The sequence below is a fragment of the Alligator sinensis genome, unplaced genomic scaffold, assembly GCF_000455745.1.
Source record: "Alligator sinensis unplaced genomic scaffold, ASM45574v1 scaffold886_1, whole genome shotgun sequence".
Classification (NCBI taxonomy): Eukaryota; Metazoa; Chordata; order Crocodylia; family Alligatoridae; genus Alligator; species Alligator sinensis.
Window position 1 is genome coordinate 2,618,912 of NW_005842040.1, and position 20,988 is coordinate 2,639,899.

The window sequence follows — 20,988 nt, forward strand, 5'->3', positions numbered from 1 at the left end:
CAGCAGGCAGGCAGGCAGGCACTTAAGACTGTGAAGTCCCTGGGTTTTGGCTGCGTGTCCGGCAGGGGAGGAATTAGTGAGCAATGGTGTTGGGGGTGGGGGGCTGTGAAGACTGCAGGGGGTGTCCTCGAATTGAGGCCCTAGGCTTGAAAGGGGGAGTCATGGAACCCATGTGGATGTGTCCTCTGGGTCGAGCATTGTCCAAGTCAAGCCGTCCTGGGCCTGGAGTGGAAATGCTTGTTCTGCACCGAGATGCTGAGAAGGGCAGAGGAGAAACGCTGCTGCTTTGTAAGTAAGAGTGGTGATAGGGTCTTAGAGGTGGACCCACGAAAGCTAGAAGCCTGCTTCAGTTTTAGTTGTGTGCATAGTGCCCGGACACATTAAAATGGCATCATTCTCGGTGGAGGAATCTAATCAAGATTAATACCGGTATTTATTGCTGTTCTCTTTAAATAATAGTTGTATCTTGTTTAGCTCTTACAGCTCTTAATTTGAGCAACAGCAGTTGTATCTTTAGGTTAATATTATTATGACCTGACTTATTAATAATCTTTTGACTTCTGTTTGGGCGTGCGAGCGTCTTTGAAGCAAAAGAAAATAACTGCTATAAAAGTTCTAGGTCTGTGGAGCAAATGTCACGTTACAGACTTTTGAGAAATATCTACTGAGATGAGAATTTGGCTTGTGACTTTAATGCATAAAGTGTGTGAGAGTGACAGTGAGTATTCTGGTCCCCGGTCATGTTTTGTCCTCTGTTTTTAACCTGCAGGACGTGGTGGTTCGTCCGGTGCGAAGTTCCGCATCTCCCTGGGTCTCCCTGTGGGAGCTGTGATTAACTGTGCAGATAATACAGGTGAGGCAGTTCATCCAGCACTTCTCTCCCCATTGGGCATCATTTCTTTTTGTTAAGATCTGATTAAGAGACCAGTGGTCAGAAACTGAAGTCAGAAATATTTCTGGAAACAAGGTGCAAGTCTTAAGGTGATTAGCCCTTGGAAGATCTTATAGTGGATTCTCCACATAGTCTTTAAAGCAAGCTTGGATTGATTTCTAAAAGATGTTCGAGCTCAAAAATGAAACTACAGGTGTGATTTTTTTTTTTTTTTCTCATCTAATTATCCAAAAAATCTGATTTGATGATTAGAATGGGTCCATCTGCCCTTGAATACTGTGAACCCCTTAACCTGCTTCAGCAAATATTCAACTTGCTGCTCAATAACAAGGCCAAGAATTTCTATCCGGTCTCTGAAGCAGTTGCATCTCCCTTCTTAAAGCACTTGCTGGGTCTTTGTTCAGTGGCTCAGGGAGTTGTCGTGGAAGGGAATAGAAAGACATCGCTTTTGGGTGAAGTGGCAGCCTGTGCTGTTAACTTCAATCAGTGGTGTGACAAAAGTCTCCAGGCTCTTCTGTAGTGGGTTGGCTAATGCAAAGGGTTTCTTTTTATTTCCTCTGTAGGTGCCAAGAACCTCTACATTATCTCTGTGAAGGGGATTAAGGGACGTCTGAACAGACTGCCAGCTGCTGGTGTAGGTGACATGGTTATGGCTACAGTCAAGAAGGGCAAGCCTGAGCTCAGGAAGAAGGGTGAGTCTTGTCGGGGAACAGGTTGTGAGTTTGTCTGGTGTATACAAGGGCATTCTAATAGAATTGGTAGTGAGTTGATAGTGTGGGTAGTTCTAGGCATAGGTTGTCTGCACAGAGTGGAAAATCCTGCCTCTGAGCCATAGGATATCCCAGAAAGCATTGTTCCACATGCTGATGCTTTGCTCTGCCTGGCTGCTCCAACCATGGAAGGGTACTTTATTGTCCAGGTGCCTAGAAGGTACCAGTGAGAACACTTTTTAGGTAAGGTTGACAATATGGTCCGGACACAACTTTGTTATGTTACACCAGCAAAAATGAATGCTCAGTGATTATAAAATACAGTTTTGCATGTTGTAAAATTGTAACTGCAGAGATCATGACACTACAGCTGGTGCCCAAAACACAACCAGGATTCATGTCAGCGCTTCATCTCATCAGGCCTCCTGACATTGATCCTCTTGGTGCATTGTAGACTGACCTTCATGTATAGGATAGAAAGCCAGTTCTTACAGGAGGAGCAGAGCATACTCTTTAAGAGAGATGGGAACTAGGCACCCAACAGCATCTCCCCCTTCTGAAAAGCACTTGCTGGGTCTGTGCTCAGTGGCTCAGGGAGTTGTCGTGGAAGGGTATAGCAAAGGCATTGCTCTTGGGTGAAGTGGCAGCAGCATGTGCTGTTAACTTCAATCAGTGGTGCGACAGTCTTGATGGTTCCCATTTCAGATGTCCTTGGTAAATAGTAGCATGCTAGGTTTTCTTGTTGAATACTATGCTGAGACCTTGCATTTGGTAATGGAGCTGATTTTACCTTAGAGGCTCTCTAGACTGCTGGCTTAAAATATGAGGATAGTAAAGTGCTCATGTAGATTCAAAGGTAACGTTGCTTTGAGCTAGTTTATTTTGAAAAATACATTTTAAGCTGCATGCTTCCCTCTGCATTGTACAGAGAAAGAAAGCCTGCTCCTCTGATGTGTACTTAGCTGCTCTAAAACTAAATAGCAAGGGCTTGTAATCGGTGTATCTGTACAAAACTGTTCAGGATGAAAACCTGCTTTAAATGCATGTTGTAGTACCAGCAAAGGATATTGCATTGAGAGCCTAGAGGAGTCTAGGCTGTTCTGGATTCAAGGCTGCCAAAGATGATGTTGGCTCTGGTCTTTGTGACATCAGTGCTTGGTGATATCATAAATGTCTTTTGACACTGATGATTTTGTCAGCTAGCACTAAATGGGCACCCTGAATTAATACAAAATGCCACTTGCTATCCAATTGCTTATTTAAATGTAGGGAGAACAGGACCTACATAGAAGCATTTAACTTGGTATGCCAGTAGTTGGTACCTGGGTGTGGGGACTGTACCTGAAAGGTTGGGATTCTGAATTTATTTTTTCTCTCCGCAGTGCATCCAGCAGTGGTAATTCGGCAACGGAAATCATACCGGAGAAAAGACGGGGTGTTTTTATATTTTGAAGATAATGCAGGAGTAATAGTAAATAACAAAGGAGAAATGAAAGGTATGGATGACAGTCTGATCGTGCTGGACAAAGATGTGTGTTCTTCTCTCAGAAGGCAAAAGAGCCCACACTTTCTTACAAGTCAGAGGCACTGTACTGGGAGAATCTGGTATCCCAGTTGCTTCAGCAGTGAAAGAGCAGAGAGCCATCAATATTAATAGTGCTTGAACAGCACTCTGAGCAAAGCCGTCATGGTAGTGTAGAATTTGCATGTTTGCTGTTTCTAATTCCTAACATTTTTTTTTCCTTCTTTTTTCCTCTTGTTTTTTCCCAGGTTCTGCCATCACAGGCCCGGTGGCAAAGGAGTGCGCAGATTTGTGGCCCAGGATAGCCTCCAATGCAGGCAGCATTGCCTAAACCTGTTCCATCCTCTGTGTAGCTTGACAATAAAACTGGTTGTACCAAAATTGCTTGTCTGTGGTATTGTGAAGCTCAAAACACTCCCTCTGCTGTCAGACTGGGTTGAGATGCATCTGACCAAGGACTTGTGGGTGTGGGGGTGGTCTGTCATTGTAGACTTCAACACAGGAGGTTGCTCCTAATTTTTTTTTTACGTGGGTTTTCTTTTAATTGGCTTATAATTCTTCTCAACCCACAAAATAAACCATAAAACGTCTCTCTGTGTGCATAAGGGAGTTGCACTGGTACCTGTGAATACATTCAAATTTTAAGTTTTGCCAGTATTACTTCCTAGGTGGATAATGGCTGAGACTGAGTCATGTCTAAGTGACAGATTTTCAAGAAATGACCTGTTCCAGAATAACTTTAGCTCTGCAGTTCTGTAAATTGGACATTGTAGACAGAGGTGACCCAAGCAGGGTGCGGGCCCCTGCCCCCAGATGCAAGGAAGCCAGTGGCAGATTGGGCACTGCCCAGCTCTGCAGGGGCCCCCAAAGCGCAGGGTCCTGGGATGGTCGCCCTGATATGCCCCCCCAAGGGACAGCCCTGGTTGTAGATCACTGGCCACCAACCAGTGGATCTCAATCCACAGGTAGATCTTGGAGTTGATCTGAAGTTGGGGTGGGAGGGCTGAGTGCCTACATGCATTCACATGTGTGCCCAGTCCAGCAGGTCAGTCCATGGGGGAGGGAAGAGGTGGGGGGCTAGATGGAGGCCCCTGCGGTGAGGGACAGTGCCACAGAGGCAGGAGCAGGGTTAAGTTGAGTGGGGCCCCAGCTGGGTGGGACTTGCCTGCTGGGGAGGTGTGCCATCAAATATTTTTTTTCCCCCTCTGCCTTGATCTGTACCCTGCTTTCCTCCCCACAGACTTACCTGCTGGGGGAGATGGGGGATGGCAGCAGTGCATGGTAGATCTTGGTTTGCTTCTAAATTCCAAAGGTGATCTACTTAAAAAGGTTGGAGACTGCTATTGTGGATGCTGTGCAATGCCAGACCGGTTTCATAAGAAAAGCATAGAGTGTGAACCACAGTATCAATTGTTTGTTTTTTCTATGCAATAAGATTGTGGAAACATCTTATTAATTGAGGCCTTACAAGGACACAGCAAAACCCATTCCTGTTTGAGGTGTTAGGTGCAGCCTATCCTACCAATTTCTCAGTGATAAAACAGCCATATGGTAGACTAAAAATGTTTTATCTGCCAAAAGTGATGCAGCATCACAGATTTGTTACAGACTTCAATCAAAAATAGTTCAAAGAGAAAATGAAGGGCTGCACCATCCAGTGTAAAAAGCTCCTGCAAAAACTGCTGGTATAAGCTCCTAAATTTGTGCTAAGAGCTGTTATGTGGGTGTATGGTATTCCCAACCCTTTATAACCTAAACATGAGCTGTTTTAGGGCTGGAAATGGGAATTGTAAATCTATTCCAATGTGTTTTTGAACTAGTAGCCAGGTGGGGGGATGGGTCTTATATTGTGACTACTAATGTGGATACACTTCTCTCAAATAATAAATGGCTTGTATTCCCATGCCTGACTCCCTGCTGCAAGAAGCACACTTTAGGTTGGTATGTTTTAACTACAGCTACCCTGTGGGGGATGGAGGTTATGTTGCCATAACTAAACTCAATAAAACCATAAAAGGGGTTGCTTGCATTCCTGTTTGTGCCCACATGAGGGTTATATTGTTCTCTGTGTTACTAAGCTCATCTTCGTCTTCACCACAGTCTGTGTGGGGGTCTATGAGTCCTGTTGTAAGATTTAAATAGCGCCAGGTTGAGCTGAGTACAGGTGTAGCTGTAAATCTACAGTCCAGATGTCTTTGAAACCAGGACTGATGAAAGGCCAGGGTTCATCATTTCAGAGATTCAGCCCTTGTCCTATCTATTTCCTAATGCAGCGTTTTGCTGTTCTCCCAGCCAGGTCTTGAAGTACATCTCTGATGTTTCTTTGTCATCTGGGCTTCTCTAGGCTAAAACTGGCCTGAGCAGCCTCAGCCATGGCAACTCGAGCACTTCACTACTTTATAACCTGCAGGGTTTAAAGCGCTTTCATAATAACCAACTGCTTTGAGAGAGACTTTTCCTAGTAAAAATGATGAAGTTGCCTCTTTGAAGATTGTGCTATACATAAGACTTCTGGGTAGTTTAAAGTGTGAGAGACCAATTTTCAAATGACCTGTGCATCTGGTCTGGAGCAGCTAGGCTGGAGTAGCCTGATGGTGATCCCCTGCAGACTGCGACTGTGAATCCAGTTTTTAACCAGCTGGGTGCTTGCAAAGGCTGAATCCATCAATGAGCAAGGAGAGCTCAGGGGCAACCTTGCTCTGTGCCCTAGAGAACTGTGATGCCTGGTAGATCAGCAGGGATCCTGGTTTTCTCTGATTGAACAAAAAAGCCCCAATTTTCGTTTAAAAAAAGTAAACCCAAATCCACATTTTTCCATTATTAAAATGAAACACATATACACATATATTAGTGGTGTTTCACTAATGTGCGTGTGTGGTGTTTTATGTTAATCATGGAAAGATGTTGATTTGGTTTTGCCAGTATAACAATACACTTTTGCCAGTATATATATATTAATGGTGTTTCATTTAAATCGCGGAACATGTGGATTTATTTGGGGTTACTTTTTTTTAAAACCGAAAACATTTCAATCGGACAAAACCAGGATCTCTGCAGATCAGTGTGCCATTCCCTCCCGCTTTGTAACGATCCGCTCCGCTGCCCCTCTCTCCTGCCCCGAGGCCGTGGGTTTTGTGATTGATTTTGGTGAATGGGCTCTGATTAGATGCAAGCCGAGCCAGCTCCAGGGGGGAGGCCGCTGGCAAGGCAAGGCAAGGGCTGCGCTTTCCTTCCGCCGACCGGCAGCGGCTGAGTGCTGCCCCCGCCCAAACCTCCGCCCCGGCTGTTGCCCATCCAGCGCCTCTTTGTAGCGTGGGGGCCGGGCTCGCACGCAACAATGCGGGCGGCAGAGGGGGCAGGAGATGCCCCGGGCGCCGGGGGCAGACGGAGCCGGTGTGGCACGGGGTTGGCAGTGCAGTGTCTGCTCCCTTGGCACGGATGGCTTCCTTCGCTCGCGGGCCCCTGCGGCGCGAGAGAGACTTCGTTCTGGACGGGGTGGCGGTGGGCAGCATCGCCGGCGGCTACACGCGGAAGCTGCCCAAGCTGTGGTCCGCTGTGCCCCCTTACAACGCCCAGCTGGACTACCACGCTGCCAACTACTTCGCATCCCCTTCTGTTAAGGCGGTGCTGCGGAAAACGGAGCAGGTAGGGTGCGAGATGTCACATCTGGGCAGCTCCAGCTGCTCTCTGCTTCCAGACTGCAAGCAGTAAGGACCCCTGGGGTCCCTGCTGTCCCTGCGCTTCCCAAGTTTGGCAGGGCTCTGTAGCCAGGCGGGGGGCAAATAGCTCCTTGGAGCAGGTTTGATGGCTGCAGAGCTGGCATAGACGGTGAGGGTTGGCTAGTTGGATCTTAAAAGCCTGGACCTCATGATCTGTAAGGTGCCTTCCAGCCCTTCACAACGATGAAACTCTATGAGTGTCGACAACCAATCTGAAGAAACACAAAACAGCCTGGGTCGCATTCAAGCAGCGAAATGGGTTGCCTTTAAGCAGCAAAAAGTCTGTAGCCAAGCTTGCCCATAGCAGCATGGCAATGGGAGAGGCACAGACAAACCAACTGACCTTCGTCTTCAAAATAATGCAGTTGCTAACACGTTGATTTCAAAATTGCAGATTTTAGTCGAGTAACAGGCATTTTCTTTCCCTTGTCTCCTGCTGTGTCTGGTCTTCAGAGAATAAGATGGTAATCATTCAGGTGATAGTGAACAGTGATCTGCTTTCCAGCAGCTTCACACCCTTCCTTTGAACAGTATGGTCGTTGAAAATTTAAAGCTCCTTTAATTTTGCTCCTAAATTAGGTGGACTCTGTATGAAGAGGACAAATTCTGAAAAAAAGGTCTTGGTTCTTCATTTATCTAGTCTTCTCTGTATTAATATTAGGACTGAAATGTGTGTGGTTTTTTATTATTTTTGTCAAAAAGAAATCTGATACATTTTAAGAAATATTTACTGGCCAAATTTTATAACTGGACAAGATCTGTCTGCATAGATAAGTGACCTACAGCTATTGATGCTTTTTGTACCCCCACCAAAAAGTCAGTGCTACCCACTCAGGGATGAAGTTGGAATAATGAAGAATGATGCTGATTTAGACTGTCTTGTTACTGATATTTATTCTTCTCAGTTTATTAATTAAAATCTCACAGATCCTTCACAGAAAGCTTTTTGAAATAATTATCCTTAGCCCATCTATAGATGTATTCAGGTGCTAATCCTGCAACATTTAGGTATGGGTTAATCTCATACACGTGAGAGCATCATATGCATGAAAATGGGCATTTACATATTCTCTTTGTGACATGAATGTGATGCTTCGCTTTTACATGTTGCATAAGTGCCAAACATTGCTGTGCTTAATAAATAATATAGGCTTCCATTAATATTGACCCTGGAAGCTGTATGAGAGGTTTCAGACTTCTACTGTTGTCTGTGCCAGCAGGGTCCAGCATTTTTCAGAGAGCTGTACACAGTGTCAGTGCCAGAGAGGATTCTGGTCAGGTCAGGAAAGGAAACAATGCAGAATCTGGTTCCTTACAGATAGCAAACAAGGCAAAATAGGAGCTATCATGATACAATTATTAATATATCTTGCATGGCAGCTGATTCTGCAGTTCTGCATCCTGTGAGGATGCTTATGCAACAAGGAGCCTGTTTTCTGAAACATTTTCCTTTCTAACCTGGATGTCTGATGAAGTGTATAATCAGTGGCGTAGGACTGATGTTGTAACCATAATGGGCTTGAAAATATGCAAGAGGAAAGGATTTTTTTATTATATCTTTTTTTGCATCAACTGTGTAGGTGGGATAAGTCCAAAGGTAGTGCTGTGCTACCATGCACTAGCAGGCATCTTCAAAGATAGACCCATTTCCTAACACCATTTCTAGATTAGCCAAAGCTGATGAGAGTTTAGCTAGCCATGTTAGGATCTGCAAATGAAGTGAAACCTAGTGTTGCTCTGAATGTTTGTTCTTTCTTTTGTTAACCACAGCAGTATGGTGGCACATCTAGGGATGGCTGGATAGTGGACTATTTCCACACCTATGGGCCAGGGCAGAGATACCTGAACAGGAGAAACTGGGCTGGTGCAGGTAAGAGTCCCTTCCATACCTTGGCACAACTCCCTCATACAGCATTTCTTCCAACTGTGCCTAAACTTCTCTAAACTTAGGGGTGTACTTGGTAGCCGTGTTGATCTGAGACAAGAAGACATATAAAAAACTAGAACTCTTGGTTCCAAAATGATACCTTTTTATTAATAAAAGGTATCATTTTGGAACCAAGAGTTGTATGTTTTTAAACTCAGTGTCTCAGCCCCCATCACCTTAGGTCAAATCAATGCATTAAAATGTGTTCCCAGTAGCCCCTGGCTTGTCCTGGTAAGTGGAGCTAACTAGGTGTTAAGTACCAGTGTAGTATTTTGCCATTTCCTTAGTGTAAAATGCTCCTCAATTTCCATGTGTCTTGTATAATAGTCCTATTTTACTCTGGAAGCTGGGTTAGCCACTGAAAAAGAGACTCTTAGTAATGAAACTCTGCAAAGAGTGGACTTTTTAGTTTGTCAGTTCTCAAAAACACACAACAACAATAATAACAATGATGTTAAAATTCAGTTTTACCCAAACTGTAATCTTAAAAAAAAGATGAATCAGAAATTCAAGGAAAAAAGCATTTTATGTTGAATGAGGAATTCTGTTTGATCCCAAACAAAAGCTTTTTATTGATATTTGTGCAAGGCTTTTGGCTTTTATCAAGATTAGTTTTCAAGACATTTAAAAGTAATAAAAAGTAATTTAAAAGAAAAGGCCATTTTTTAAATTACAAAAAAAAATCAAAATGTTTAATTTGAAAAATGTCACCAGAAAATAAATTGACATTTGAGATGGTGCCTCTCTCTCTCAATCTCACTCGCACTTGCACAAAATTTGCCGCTCCCAACATGAATTGGCAAATGTTTTGGTTTTACTGTGTCTACATTTTTTTGCCAAAAAAGGGCATTTATTCCAATTTTCCATCCAACTCTGGTTACTGTGAGCTTCCTCCATAGTTGCTGACTGGAGGGAGTAGTTTCAAAGGAAATTGACATGGCCAACTCCCTTCTCCACAGGCCATTCTATTGAGTACGTGAGTGGCCACGATGGTTACCTGGCAGATGTGAAACCACCGAGAGGGTACAACGGACGCTTTGGCTATCGTCGTAACACCCCTGATCTGCGGAAGAAGTCATCCTGCTTTGGTGAAGTCACTATTTTCCCGCTCCACTGAGGATGTAGCAGCTGCTCTGCATATGCCATTGATATTAGCCCCTTGGGGCACAACAGAGTTCTGGAGAGAGCTCATTAGGAGTAGGATTTTAAAATAAAATGTAGTTATTGTTTGTTCTATTTTTAACATCTGGCTGTTATGGGTCATTTATTTGTCTACAATATGATCTACTGATGGAGCATCTGGGCTCCTCTTCTACCAACCACTCTGGACTGAGGCAGAAGGGTGCTGCATAATTAGTTATAGGTCATGCCCCTCACGTTTAAAAAATAATTAGTTTTTCTTTCTTCCTCGGTGGAATGTGATGATACCTGACATGCTCATTGTCTCATTTCCTGTCTGTATACAAGCTTAGATAGCAAATTCTCTGTATGTGTTCGTAAAATTTTGTGGGTAGAGACCCAGGCAAAGGAGGCACCTAATAGTTTTATAGTAGGCAGAGGATGCTAGGGCCTTTAATCTGAGCAGCGTGTGGGCTGGATCTGGCCTGTAGATAGATAGATAGATAGATACACACCATTTAGCATATCATTCTTCCCAAACCTTAACCCATTTTCAAAACCTTGCATCCATACCAAAGTTCTCACATCCACACACCCATTACAATGATTGCACCTGTACTCCTGCACACTGGTCCACATTCCTTTCCTGGTTATATTTACAATGTCCCTTGTGTTTTATCTCTAATTAGAAGCTTTAAGCCCTTGGTTCATAGCACTGCTGCTGGTGGTTCCACTGCTGCTGTCCTGATCGTTGTCACTTGACCCAGTTGACTTGTGGTCTCCTTCACTGTCACTGTTCACTTCCCCTTGAGGGGAAACTTTGAAAAGCCTGTGCTTTGAAAAGCCTGTCCCTCTGCCAGGTGGGTGTTGGCTGCCTCCTCTCCTACTATTTTCTGGTGGTAGGACTAGAGCGCACTCATTTTAGCTGTCTGCTACCATTTTAATGCAGTCTGCTACTTCAATTTCTGTGTGCCTGTATGTCAGGAGGTTCTGGGCCTGCAGAGCTGCTCCATCCAGACCACTGGGCTACTAGTGTATTAGGGAATTTGGGGTGTAGCTAGGGTGAAAGTGGGGCCTGCCTGAAAGGTGGGGCCTGCTCTGAAGGTTGAGTATGGGACCCTTAAGTGCTTGTAAGTTTGGGCATTGATAGCAGGAGAGTGAGGGTTGTGCTGACAGAGCCCTGCTCACCCTGTGGATAATTGGCATGTTGCCATCACTGCCTCAAGTAGCTACTTACCCAAGCACCTCCACTGCCAGCCCTGGAGTTACTGCCACCAGCCCCGTGCCAAATTATTGCCACCACCATGCCTGGGATGGGTTCCACTGCTGTCATGAGTCCTGGGCCAAGGATCCTATGGTTCAGATCTGTGCTGGGGTAGGCTGAGAGTTTGAAACCTTTCTGAGTTAGAGGAAGGTAACATCTCTACCACTGGAGTGGTACAAAATTCTTCTATGAGGGATTTCTTTTTTTTTTTCTCTCTCTCCAATACCCCCTTTTGACCAGTTTAGTAAGTAGCCCTGGCAGGCTTTGGACTGAGCCATACACCAGCCAGATTCATCTGGAAGCAGGTGTGGGAGCAGTACAGGAAAGATTATCAAGACTGGCCCAAAAGATCCCTCCAATCTAGTTTAATCTAGCAGGGAGGTCTAGTTTCACTTGGGGCACCCTAGTCTCAGGTTACCTATCAATGTGCTGAGATTCAAAGGCTGGTTTCTAATATATGTTTTGCAAAGTTGGGCAAGACTGTAATAGGGTGTGCTCTGCATTATGGGTGTTACGACCATGTGTGTTATGTGCAAATAAGCCCTTGGATTATGTTGGTTTTATGGAAACATTTGGGAATGAGGGATCTTCTGCTAAAGACAGTGCTTCGCTGGAATGAGCAACAACAACCACCTAAGACATGGTTTGAGCATGCCATGATAAAACAGCAGCAACTGATCTATGCTGGTAATCCCACCTGCAAAATTCTTAGTGAAGCCATGAGTCCACTTGAACCTAGTGACCCTTTAGCATTAAGGCATGCCAATTTCTGTAGCCAAGGGAATGACCTAGCTAGCATCATGTCTGACCAACTTTGGATCTCTGGTCTGAATGGCCAAGAACCCATTTACAGTTGGTATGTTTTTGATGCTCTGGATTCCTATTGGATGTCTCCAGGTTTAACTTGTGAATCATGTATAGGTATCTGTACACCAAACACTGCTAATATTGCATGGCATGCTTGAAAGGACCTGTTGCCCTTGTTGGAAAAATACTGCTTTAACTGCTCTGTCATCCTGCTCCTTGTGGGGCTGAGACTGTTGATCATAAATATTATGAAGAAAAATATCTAGTATAAGCATAGGATAAGGAACCTGAAGTTCCCAGTCAACAAGAAAATAAAACAGCTTTTACTGCCAACTACAGAACTGGCAGACAGAGAAAAGGATCTGTTGCTTTGCTGGACTGGTACAAAGACCTCCTGGCAGGAGACCTCAGTCATGTTTTGGGTTCTGATCTTGCAGATTTTGTTTTTGGAAAAATATCTATCTATCTATATGGTTATATATATCTACACTCTGAGTATCACCCCACAAAGAAAAAACGTAACCCGTTACAAAAACTGCACCCACACAGTCCAAACACCTAGACAAAGGCTCACTGGCCACCTGAATCTGTTACAATATTCGCACTGCACACACCACACACCCAAACTCTGGTCCCTCAGACCAGGCAACCCCTTCCTTTCATCCCCACCCCACTTGCAGGGTCACAAACTCAGTTCACTTGTTGTCTGTGTCGCTGTTGCTTCAGCTTCCACTGGAGGGCCCACTGCTGCTGTCGCTGTCCTCAGCTTCATTTGTCTTTTCCTCTTCCTCACTGTCACCGCCGCCTTCCCTGCTAGGGGGGAATTGGAAGATCCTGTGCCATCATGAACAACTGGTGCCTCCTGAGACTCGTGGGGGGGGCACAATGTGTGGGCAGCAGCATTGGCGGCAGAGGGCGAGTGGCAACTGCCCACAGAAGCTGGTGGCAGCATTGGCGGTGGTGAGCGGCAACCACCTGCACAAGCTGGTGATGGCATTGATGGCAGGAAGCAGGATGGCGAGTGGCGATTGCCCACAGAAGCCTGCAGTGGCAGCAGCGGTGGTGGTCAATCTTGGCTGGGGGGAACGTGCCCCCCTGTGCCCCCTTTACGTGTCGCCTATGCGTGCCACATGTCTCTGTGCCAGGTGGGTTTGGGCATGTCCTCTCCATCCTCTACTACTGATTTCTGGTAGTAGGTCTGGAGTTTGCTCAGAGCCATTTTCACATAGCCTACCACCTCTACATCCATGTGCCTGTAGATCAGGAAGTTACTGGCTTTCCACGGGGTGTTCCTGATGCAGAACGCAAACTGGTTGAAATGGGCCAACGGGTTCCCCTGGTGTTTGGTGAGGTGCCCATATAGTGCTGCTTCTCTGGTTAGCCGGCTGGTGCCAGTCACCACTTCACAGCTCTGTTGGCTTTGTTAGGGCTTTGTGTGGGGCAGAGGTTCTCAAGCTCATTATACTTAAGGCACTCCTTGGAAAATGCCAGTTCTTAATTTTAACAATAATAGAGCAATCCTTCTGTTGCATTAGGTTAGAATGCTTATAATACAATTAACTCCCTTTTGAAATCTCTCGCTGCATCCAGATGAGTGCAGACGTTTGGTTCCCAAGGGACAACTAGCAGCAGTACATCTTGTGCTGCTGCTAGTTGCCCCCAGGAAACGCCTGTGCCACATGCCCTCTGGCATGTGGCAGGTTACCCCAGGTGAGGTAGGTGAGGCGGGGCCCAGCAACTGTGCTGGCCCCAACAGCCTTACCTGGGGTTCTGGGGGCCGGGGAAGCTGCAGCCGTGGTGCTCCTGCATCTGGGAGCCTGGCTGGCAGCTGGAGTATGGCTTCAGCTGGCCAGGCTCTGTTTTTGGGTGCCATGCACTGCCTCCACATGCACTGCCCTGCTTTTTTCTGCATGGGTTTTTTTGACCCCAGGATCTCCCAGCATCAAACCCCCCATGCTGCAAGGTAGCAGTGAAGAAAATGCCTGAATGTGCAGTGTGTGGTGCTGCAGATAGGTCTACGGCACCACAGATTGCAAGGCTGTGCCCATCTGCATAGGCACGTGCACCCCCTGACTGTGGTGGTGCATCCACTGTGAAAAGGTGCTGCCAACACTGTCGGCAGGACCTCTGGGCAGTCACCGCTCATCACACCCTGCTTGCCATTGGCAATGTCTGTGAGTGGTCACTGATCGCCACTGGCCACCGCTGCTGGCAGCTTCTGCAGGTGGTCGTTGACCGCCGGTCAGTGGTCGCCACTGCCCCCACCCCCCGCCAACAGCGCTGCAGCTACCTGCAGCAGCTCTCCACTTGCCTCCACCACGCTCCCGCCATCAACAGCATTGCCGCCGCCTGTGAGAGCTTGCCATGCCTTCCCAGCCTCCAGGGGCATGCAGCGTTCATGCCCATCTGGACAAGGCCTCTGGGTTCATCTTGAGGATCATGCATAGGTGTTTGCACACCTAACAGTGCTAATATTCTACAGCACCTCATGGCACTCTTAAAAGGATTTTGTGGCACCTTATTCAAGAATCACTAGTGTAGATTGATGTAGTTGCAGGCTCAGCCTCTGGAATTAGAGCTGAAAGAAACAAACTGGATTTAACTATAAAGCCTGGGGCAGATGGAGGGGAAACAGTGGTGCAGTTGCACTCTCCCCGCCCCCGCTTGTTTCCTGCTGTAGCCAAACTTTAAAACCAGCTGCCTGGGAGTGGCATTTCTATTCAGGCAGTGTGGAGTGTCAGTGAATTCATGTTTTATTATTGTCTCCCTGATTCCTCTTAATCTCTCTCCACTCTACAAATTTTAACAATTTTCTCTCCTTCGTAATGGTCTTGATGTTTCACTTTTCAAACTAGCCTTTCTTCTGCAGTTTGTCTTTCTGTTAACCATTCCTGGTAATGTCTGTCTTCTGTTTCACAGCCCTGCAGACTGTTTTCAGCTTTAGCTAAAAATCTGAAGTGAGGTGTGGTGATATTAGCTCAGGTGTAAAAATGATTGACAGTGAAATATTGGAGGTACTGTCAAGCCACTCATGAAGGCTAGATTTGGTTTTATGAATCTGAATAAGAGATGTTACATTTGCCTATAATGACTGCAGGACTATTGACTATTTTTTGCCTAGCTTGTTGTGCTTTTTAAAAAGATATATATAGACTCTAACAAATTAGTGCACATTCCAATAGTTATATTTGTTTTTGCTTAGATCTTAAACTGAATAATATCTAGTTCTGGCCCCCTACCATATTTGTAAAGCTTCTGGTTTTTCTTTAACTGGAGATAAATATGTGTTGTATTACATGTGATGATGTGTCACACCATCTGGTCCCCCCTTTCCAAAATTCTAGATCTGCCCATGTATAAAGCCCTTCTTTAGTAAATGCTTCTGTTATATCTTACATTGCAGTAGTGCTCTGAGTTTTCCATCAAAGTAGGACTCCATTGTTTAAACACTTAAGCATACACAGTCTCTGCCCTCAGGAGTTTGCTATCTTAGAAGACAAATGATATTTCAAAGAGAAGGGGAATGATAGTGTGAATTGTTTATATACTAAATGTGACAGTCTCATATCCTCTCTGTCTCAGCTAAATTTTACCTTAGGCAATTAGTTGCTGATATTTTATTTTGACATCCTCCACTAAACCCCCATTTAATTTCTGCCTCCTAATTTCCCTTCCATAACTGTACCTGTGGTTTGCTGTGCTGTATAATAGTCATTGTGTTCTGCCCCCAGAGGTTATTGCATTTCTTCTGTTAAATCAGGTAGCTTGCTACAGAGAAAAAAAGTTCCCCTGATTTATTAAAAAGGAAGAGCTTGTTAGAGGCAGGTATATTTTGCTAGGTAATTATTTAATATGGCTTATGTGGTTTCAGGGTGTGCCTCTCATGAGAAAGCACCTGAAGAGGGGTGTTAACTAAAAGGCATGGGGTTAAAGCATTGTTTTGTATAAAAATTCATAGAGAGTTAGAACTACATTATTAAGATGGCCCAAATGACTCCAATTCAAACTGCAGGGAGAAATGTGTTTTTTTCTTGAATATACAATGAAAGCTAATGATTGGGTCAGGAAATGGTGCCAGGTATGAAGATGCAAACTAATTATAGAGCATAGTGGAATGTAACAGAACAAGTATCTATAATTCACCTTACCTGTGGCTTCATTAACAGGTGGGGGTATAGCTCAGGGGTAGAGCATTTGACTGCAGATCAAGAGGTCCTCGGTTCAAATCCGGGTGCCCCCTCTTTCTTTTTCTTTTTTTCTTTAAAAAATTAAAAATATTTGCTGTTTAGGCACTTTTTAACTGTCCCCACAACATGATATCTCCTTTATTAGTTTTTAACCTGTGGCAAACAAATAGGCTACTAATGAAAACTAGTTTAGCATTGTGAGAATTGTGAATGGAAATATGGCTATTTCATTAAATGGTATTTAAAATGCCAAGTAACATTTCCATGATTTTAGATGCAAATAGTAGAACAATGGTAATTGATGTGAGAAGAATCTGTTAAAAAACAGTGTAAGCAGAGGGGGTATAGCTCAGTGGTAGAGCATTTGACTGCAGATCAAGAGGTCCCAAGTTCAAATCTGGGTGTCCCCTTTTCAAGCTAGCATTTTTTTTTAGGTGGTGTCTTTAGAGAGCATGTTAGCATTTTAAAGATAGAGCTTTATTTTCCAATATGACAATTGCTTTTGGGCCCTTCCATTTTTGGCTGGCTTAATTTAAGGTGCCTGAAAGAAGTTTGATCTTTAAAGAGCTCTGACCAGTGTTGTTGGTTTCTTTTAATCTGGGCTATTTAGATTGCCAGCAAAATTTGTGAATTTGTTTGAACAAACAAACAAAAAAACCCCGGATAGATACAAGCCTTAAAATTAACAAGGTTCTTAACTTGAAACCCACCCTAAATGGTCACCCAGTTCAATCAGAATCAGCTGACTTTAAAGTTACTATTAAAGAGCATTTGAGAATGGGCTGAAATATCTAGCATGCCTTTCACCCTAACAATCCAGCAGTCTTTGTTAAAAATAGATGCAGAGGTAATTCTTTAGTATTGGCCTGTTGGATATCACCAGGTCTTCATGGGAATTTCTTCTTCTTCTTCTTCTTATTTACTGTGGGCAAGTCTACACATGCAATTAATGCAAAGCAATAAACTCTGGATCTTATTGCTCCAGAGTTTATCACTCCCAAGCGCTTCATTTGAACATGCACCTGGGACTGCAGCACATTGAACCAGGTTGGAGCAGTCCCATCTGGTAGGGGGCCCCAGAGGTCAGCCTGCCAGCCCTGGGCTGCTCTGACTCAACTCAATGTGCTGCGGAGGAGCTGGTTGGGGCATAAGGATGCTCTAGTGCATGGGGTAGCTGGCAAGCAGTCTCTGCACTGAAGCATCCTTGTGCCTCAGCCAGCTGGATCAGTCTACACATGCGTTGCTATGGCGTAAAAACTCCACAGTAGGATGGCACTTGTATTTATAAGTTTACTCCACTCTAGTAGGGGCACATGTGTAGATGTGCAAAGTTTACTGCAGAACTAATTAGTCTACTCCACAATAAACATCTTGTGTAGACATGCCCTGTGGCTGCATCTACAAGTGCTTGGGACTGCTCATTTGGTACTGCGCAGACATTTGGTACTTGCTTTAACAAGTACCAAATAACTGTGCAATACTGGTGGGTACTGCTCAGTCCCGGCGGGGCACAGTTATTTTTAGACGATAAATTGGTGTAGTGACAAGCTATAACGATATAGTTAATTGCTATGACGACATAGCATCGGTGTCACAGTTTGTGCCCACCAACACTACTATGTCACCATAGTGACGTAACATCTCGTGTAGATGTGCCCAGTATGTATTAAAGTAGTACCTAGAAGCCAGGGTCATGATCTCACACATATCTCATGGTACAGTCCCTGTCTCAAATAGTTACATTCTAAATAGGTAAGATAGATCAAAGGAGGGATTGGATACAAAGATGCAAAAACATTACTTGATCATGGGGCCAGGGCAGGTCAGGAGCAGAAGTAAAAATAGAACCTGGTGGGATGGACCATATTGATTCTTTCATTTTTCCTTCTTGTATCTGCTGGCTGGAAATCACATGAAGGTTAATAAATTAATCAGTTAATAATTGTAATGTTTGCATTGGCTGCTAAGTCAAAACCCCTTTTTTCTGCTGATGAAATATAAGGCCAGGGGGTATAGCTCAGTGGAAGAGCATTTGGCTGCAAATCAAGATGTCCCTGGCTTAAATATGGATGCCCCCCTTCCCTTTTACTTTTTAAGCATGATGAGGCCATAACTCTTATGGTTTTAGTGGGCTCATATTTTGTACAGAATGTTGCTGTTTAAAATTAGAGTATCACTTATCCGATACCTTTTTAAATCCAAGATGTAAACAGCTCCTTATCTGCAGTCAAACTCGTTTCACTAAACACAGAAACATATATTTCTGGGCAAAAATAAACTGTTCCTTTTACTGGATAGAAAACCATAAGAATTAGATATCAGATAGGTAAATATTGGTTTAAATACAGTATATAAAAAGAGACCAAAATAAGTAAATCTGTAATTTAATTAAATCATTAAATAATTAAATCATCTCAGCCAGGGTTCAGCTACAATCTTGTCCTTTAATTTTTTCTAGCTTAGGATATGGAGGTATAGCTCTCCATATCTAAACCATCTGGAGCACTTGACTGAAGATCAAGAGGTTCCCCAGTTCAGATCAGGATGCTCCCCTGACAGAAAAGCTTGATTTCTGTCTCTAAGACCTTGAGATAACCAATCCTGCTGTCCTTGATGCTCTAGTACCTGCTCTCAAAAACATGTTCAGTCCAAAAGGAAAGCAGTTAAATTCAAAAGGAAAGTATAGTATATACTTCTGCTTTCATTACTTCCTTAATCCTAACCTTGGTGTATTAAAAAGCCACAGGTGCAAGGGTGGCCCTGACACTCCTGGGTTTAGGCCCCTTCAGTGCTTTTGTAATGATTAAAAATAATTAGTGCATATTTCCAAAACTATAAATAACTTGCATATTTTTCAGTGGAAGCTATAACATTTACAGGGATTGAATCTTGAGCGGCAATTCTTAAGGCACAGATAAAAGGGCAACAGTTGCTTGCATTAGCAAAGCTCCAGCTGATCCCTTTGAAGCACTGTTTAATTTATTGATTACTGCTGAGAAAGCATTTGGATTTGAACTAGTGGCATCTTGATCTGCAGTCAAATGCTCTACCACTGAGCTACAACCCAGATTGGTGAAAAAAAAGAAGACACTTGTAAGCTCCATGTCAAAAAGATGTCTTATATTCATAGTCTTTCTGATAGCGGTCAATCAGGTTTAATTGTTTTGTTCTATGCTTTTCTCAGAATCTTTTGTAGTTATGAAACAAAATGACCCACTGGAACCAATTACAATTGCCTTAAATATGTTGGATATAATCCTGGCTCCATTAAAGTCCATGACCAAACTAGCAATAATTTTTTTCTGGGGCAAGGATTCCATTAATTGTATATATTTGGTAATAATCTGCATCTTGTTAATTCACAAGAATGTCCATTAAAATGAACAAAGAGGTGTCATCTGTCATGGAACCATCTAAGCACAGTTGGACACTCCTGACTTCACCTCCTAGGTCCTAGCCTGTGTATGTTTAAATTCTTTAAAGACCCATTTTTTGCCATGCAGCCCCTGGTGAGACACTGCTGCATTTGTGCATAACCAGTATCTGTATGTCTTGCAATTACTCCTGTTCCTCGATATCTGTTTTAAGTATGAGAGTTAATGCCTTTTCAACAGCCTTTAGTCCAGACGAGTGCTACTGCAAATAATCCAGTGAATAATAGAAAATAAAAACTCTTCTCAAGCTGGTGCCAAGGCTATTCCATGAACTCATTTATCCTGTTCTTTTTTTTTTTTCCTCCCCCCCAGGAAAAGGGGGTATAGCTCAGTAGCAGAGCATTTGACTGCAGATCAAGTGGTCCCTGGTTCAAATCCAGGTACCTCCTGGGACTAAAAAGATAAACAGACAAAAACAATGCCTCCCCAAACAGCATCCTGTAATACTTTTTCAGAGGTTTTTGAGACAATGGGTGAGTCTACATGTCATGCTACATTGCTGTAGCAATGCGCTAGAGCAACATAGTAATCATGCGCATCTATGCATGACTGGCAGCTACTTCACTGTAGTGGTGCACTCCCTGGTTATAGCAAGCCACTGTGGCAAAGTAGCAGCTAAAAATAACCATACGCCATGCATATGGCGTAGTATGAGTGGTTACTGCACTGTGCTTCAGTATTCCCAAAAGGAATTACTAAAGCACAGCACTGTAACAACAGCACCATAGGGCAATGTGTAGCTGTGCCCAATGAGAGGTAAGGTTACAGGATTTCTGTTTCAAATTTAGTTTTTCTCACCATTCCAATGTAATCAGGAGTTGCAGGACATGACAATGCTTAAAATTAGTGTTAATGTTCAAGACCACTTTGTAGCTGTGAACTGTGCAACTTTAGGACAGCTCGTGATACTAGAAACTGAACAACAAAAAAGAAAAGGAGAGAAAAAAAGACCAATGGAAGCTGCTAAAGATGCATTCCTAGATGACAAGGATAAAAATGAATAATTGTAGTGTATTTGGAGTGTTGTTGTAGTTGTGATGGTCCAGGAAATGTCCCAGAGGCAAGATTTTTTGTGTGATATCTTTTATTGGACAAACTATAGTTGAAAGAGCTGTTGGACAAATTTTCAAGCATCTGTCCTCAGACCTTAATCAATTTATTAATATAACTCAATAAATTATCTGTAAGCTACTAAAAGGGAGCAAATCTCAGGACTAGAACATGTGTGTAAAAGTCAATCTGTCCCTAGTTCAAAGCTAGTACTTGTGCTTGGTATAGAAGAAACTGAATCAGTAGGGCCTGATGAACTTCATTCCAGGGTGTTGAATGAATTCATAGATTCATAGATGCTAGGGTCGGAAGGGACCTCAATAGATCATCGAGTCTGACCCCCTGCATAGGCAGGAA

The 20,988-nt window shown here is 43.8% G+C and overlaps 2 protein-coding genes and 5 non-coding genes across 7 annotated transcripts in view; all 7 read left to right on the plus strand.

Moving 5' to 3' along the window:
- The window catches only part of RPL23 (ribosomal protein L23), a 3,735-nt gene extending 230 nt beyond the window's left edge, over positions 1-3,505 (plus strand). Inside the window, exons 2-5 of the mRNA XM_006022567.3 lie at positions 770-853; positions 1,456-1,584; positions 2,985-3,098; positions 3,373-3,505. Of these exons, the coding sequence (XP_006022629.1) occupies positions 770-853; positions 1,456-1,584; positions 2,985-3,098; positions 3,373-3,455 (410 nt within the window). The 3' untranslated portion in view covers positions 3,456-3,505. The remainder of the gene's footprint in view (positions 1-769; positions 854-1,455; positions 1,585-2,984; positions 3,099-3,372) is intronic.
- Positions 1,262-1,392, plus strand: LOC112550133. The gene has a single exon (XR_003093801.1). It is a non-coding gene; the product is annotated as a small nucleolar RNA SNORA21 (small nucleolar RNA).
- LOC112550134 lies at positions 2,153-2,288 on the plus strand. Its single transcript, XR_003093802.1, has one exon. It is a non-coding gene; the product is annotated as a small nucleolar RNA SNORA21 (small nucleolar RNA).
- A 2,972-nt stretch (positions 3,506-6,477) lies between the features above and the next one.
- CUNH17orf98 (chromosome unknown C17orf98 homolog) lies at positions 6,478-9,956 on the plus strand. The gene is made up of 3 exons (XM_006022568.3): positions 6,478-6,769; positions 8,614-8,713; positions 9,730-9,956. Exons 1-3 carry the CDS (start codon positions 6,563-6,565, stop codon positions 9,885-9,887), a joined length of 465 nt encoding a protein of 154 aa, XP_006022630.1. The 5' UTR covers positions 6,478-6,562; the 3' UTR covers positions 9,888-9,956.
- A 6,172-nt stretch (positions 9,957-16,128) lies between these two features.
- Positions 16,129-16,200, plus strand: TRNAC-GCA. Its single transcript has one exon. It is a non-coding gene; the product is annotated as a tRNA-Cys (tRNA).
- Positions 16,201-16,485: 285 nt separating this feature from the next.
- TRNAC-GCA lies at positions 16,486-16,557 on the plus strand. Its single transcript has one exon. It is a non-coding gene; the product is annotated as a tRNA-Cys (tRNA).
- A 3,341-nt stretch (positions 16,558-19,898) lies between these two features.
- TRNAC-GCA lies at positions 19,899-19,970 on the plus strand. Its single transcript has one exon. It is a non-coding gene; the product is annotated as a tRNA-Cys (tRNA).
- Positions 19,971-20,988: the final 1,018 nt, after the last annotated feature.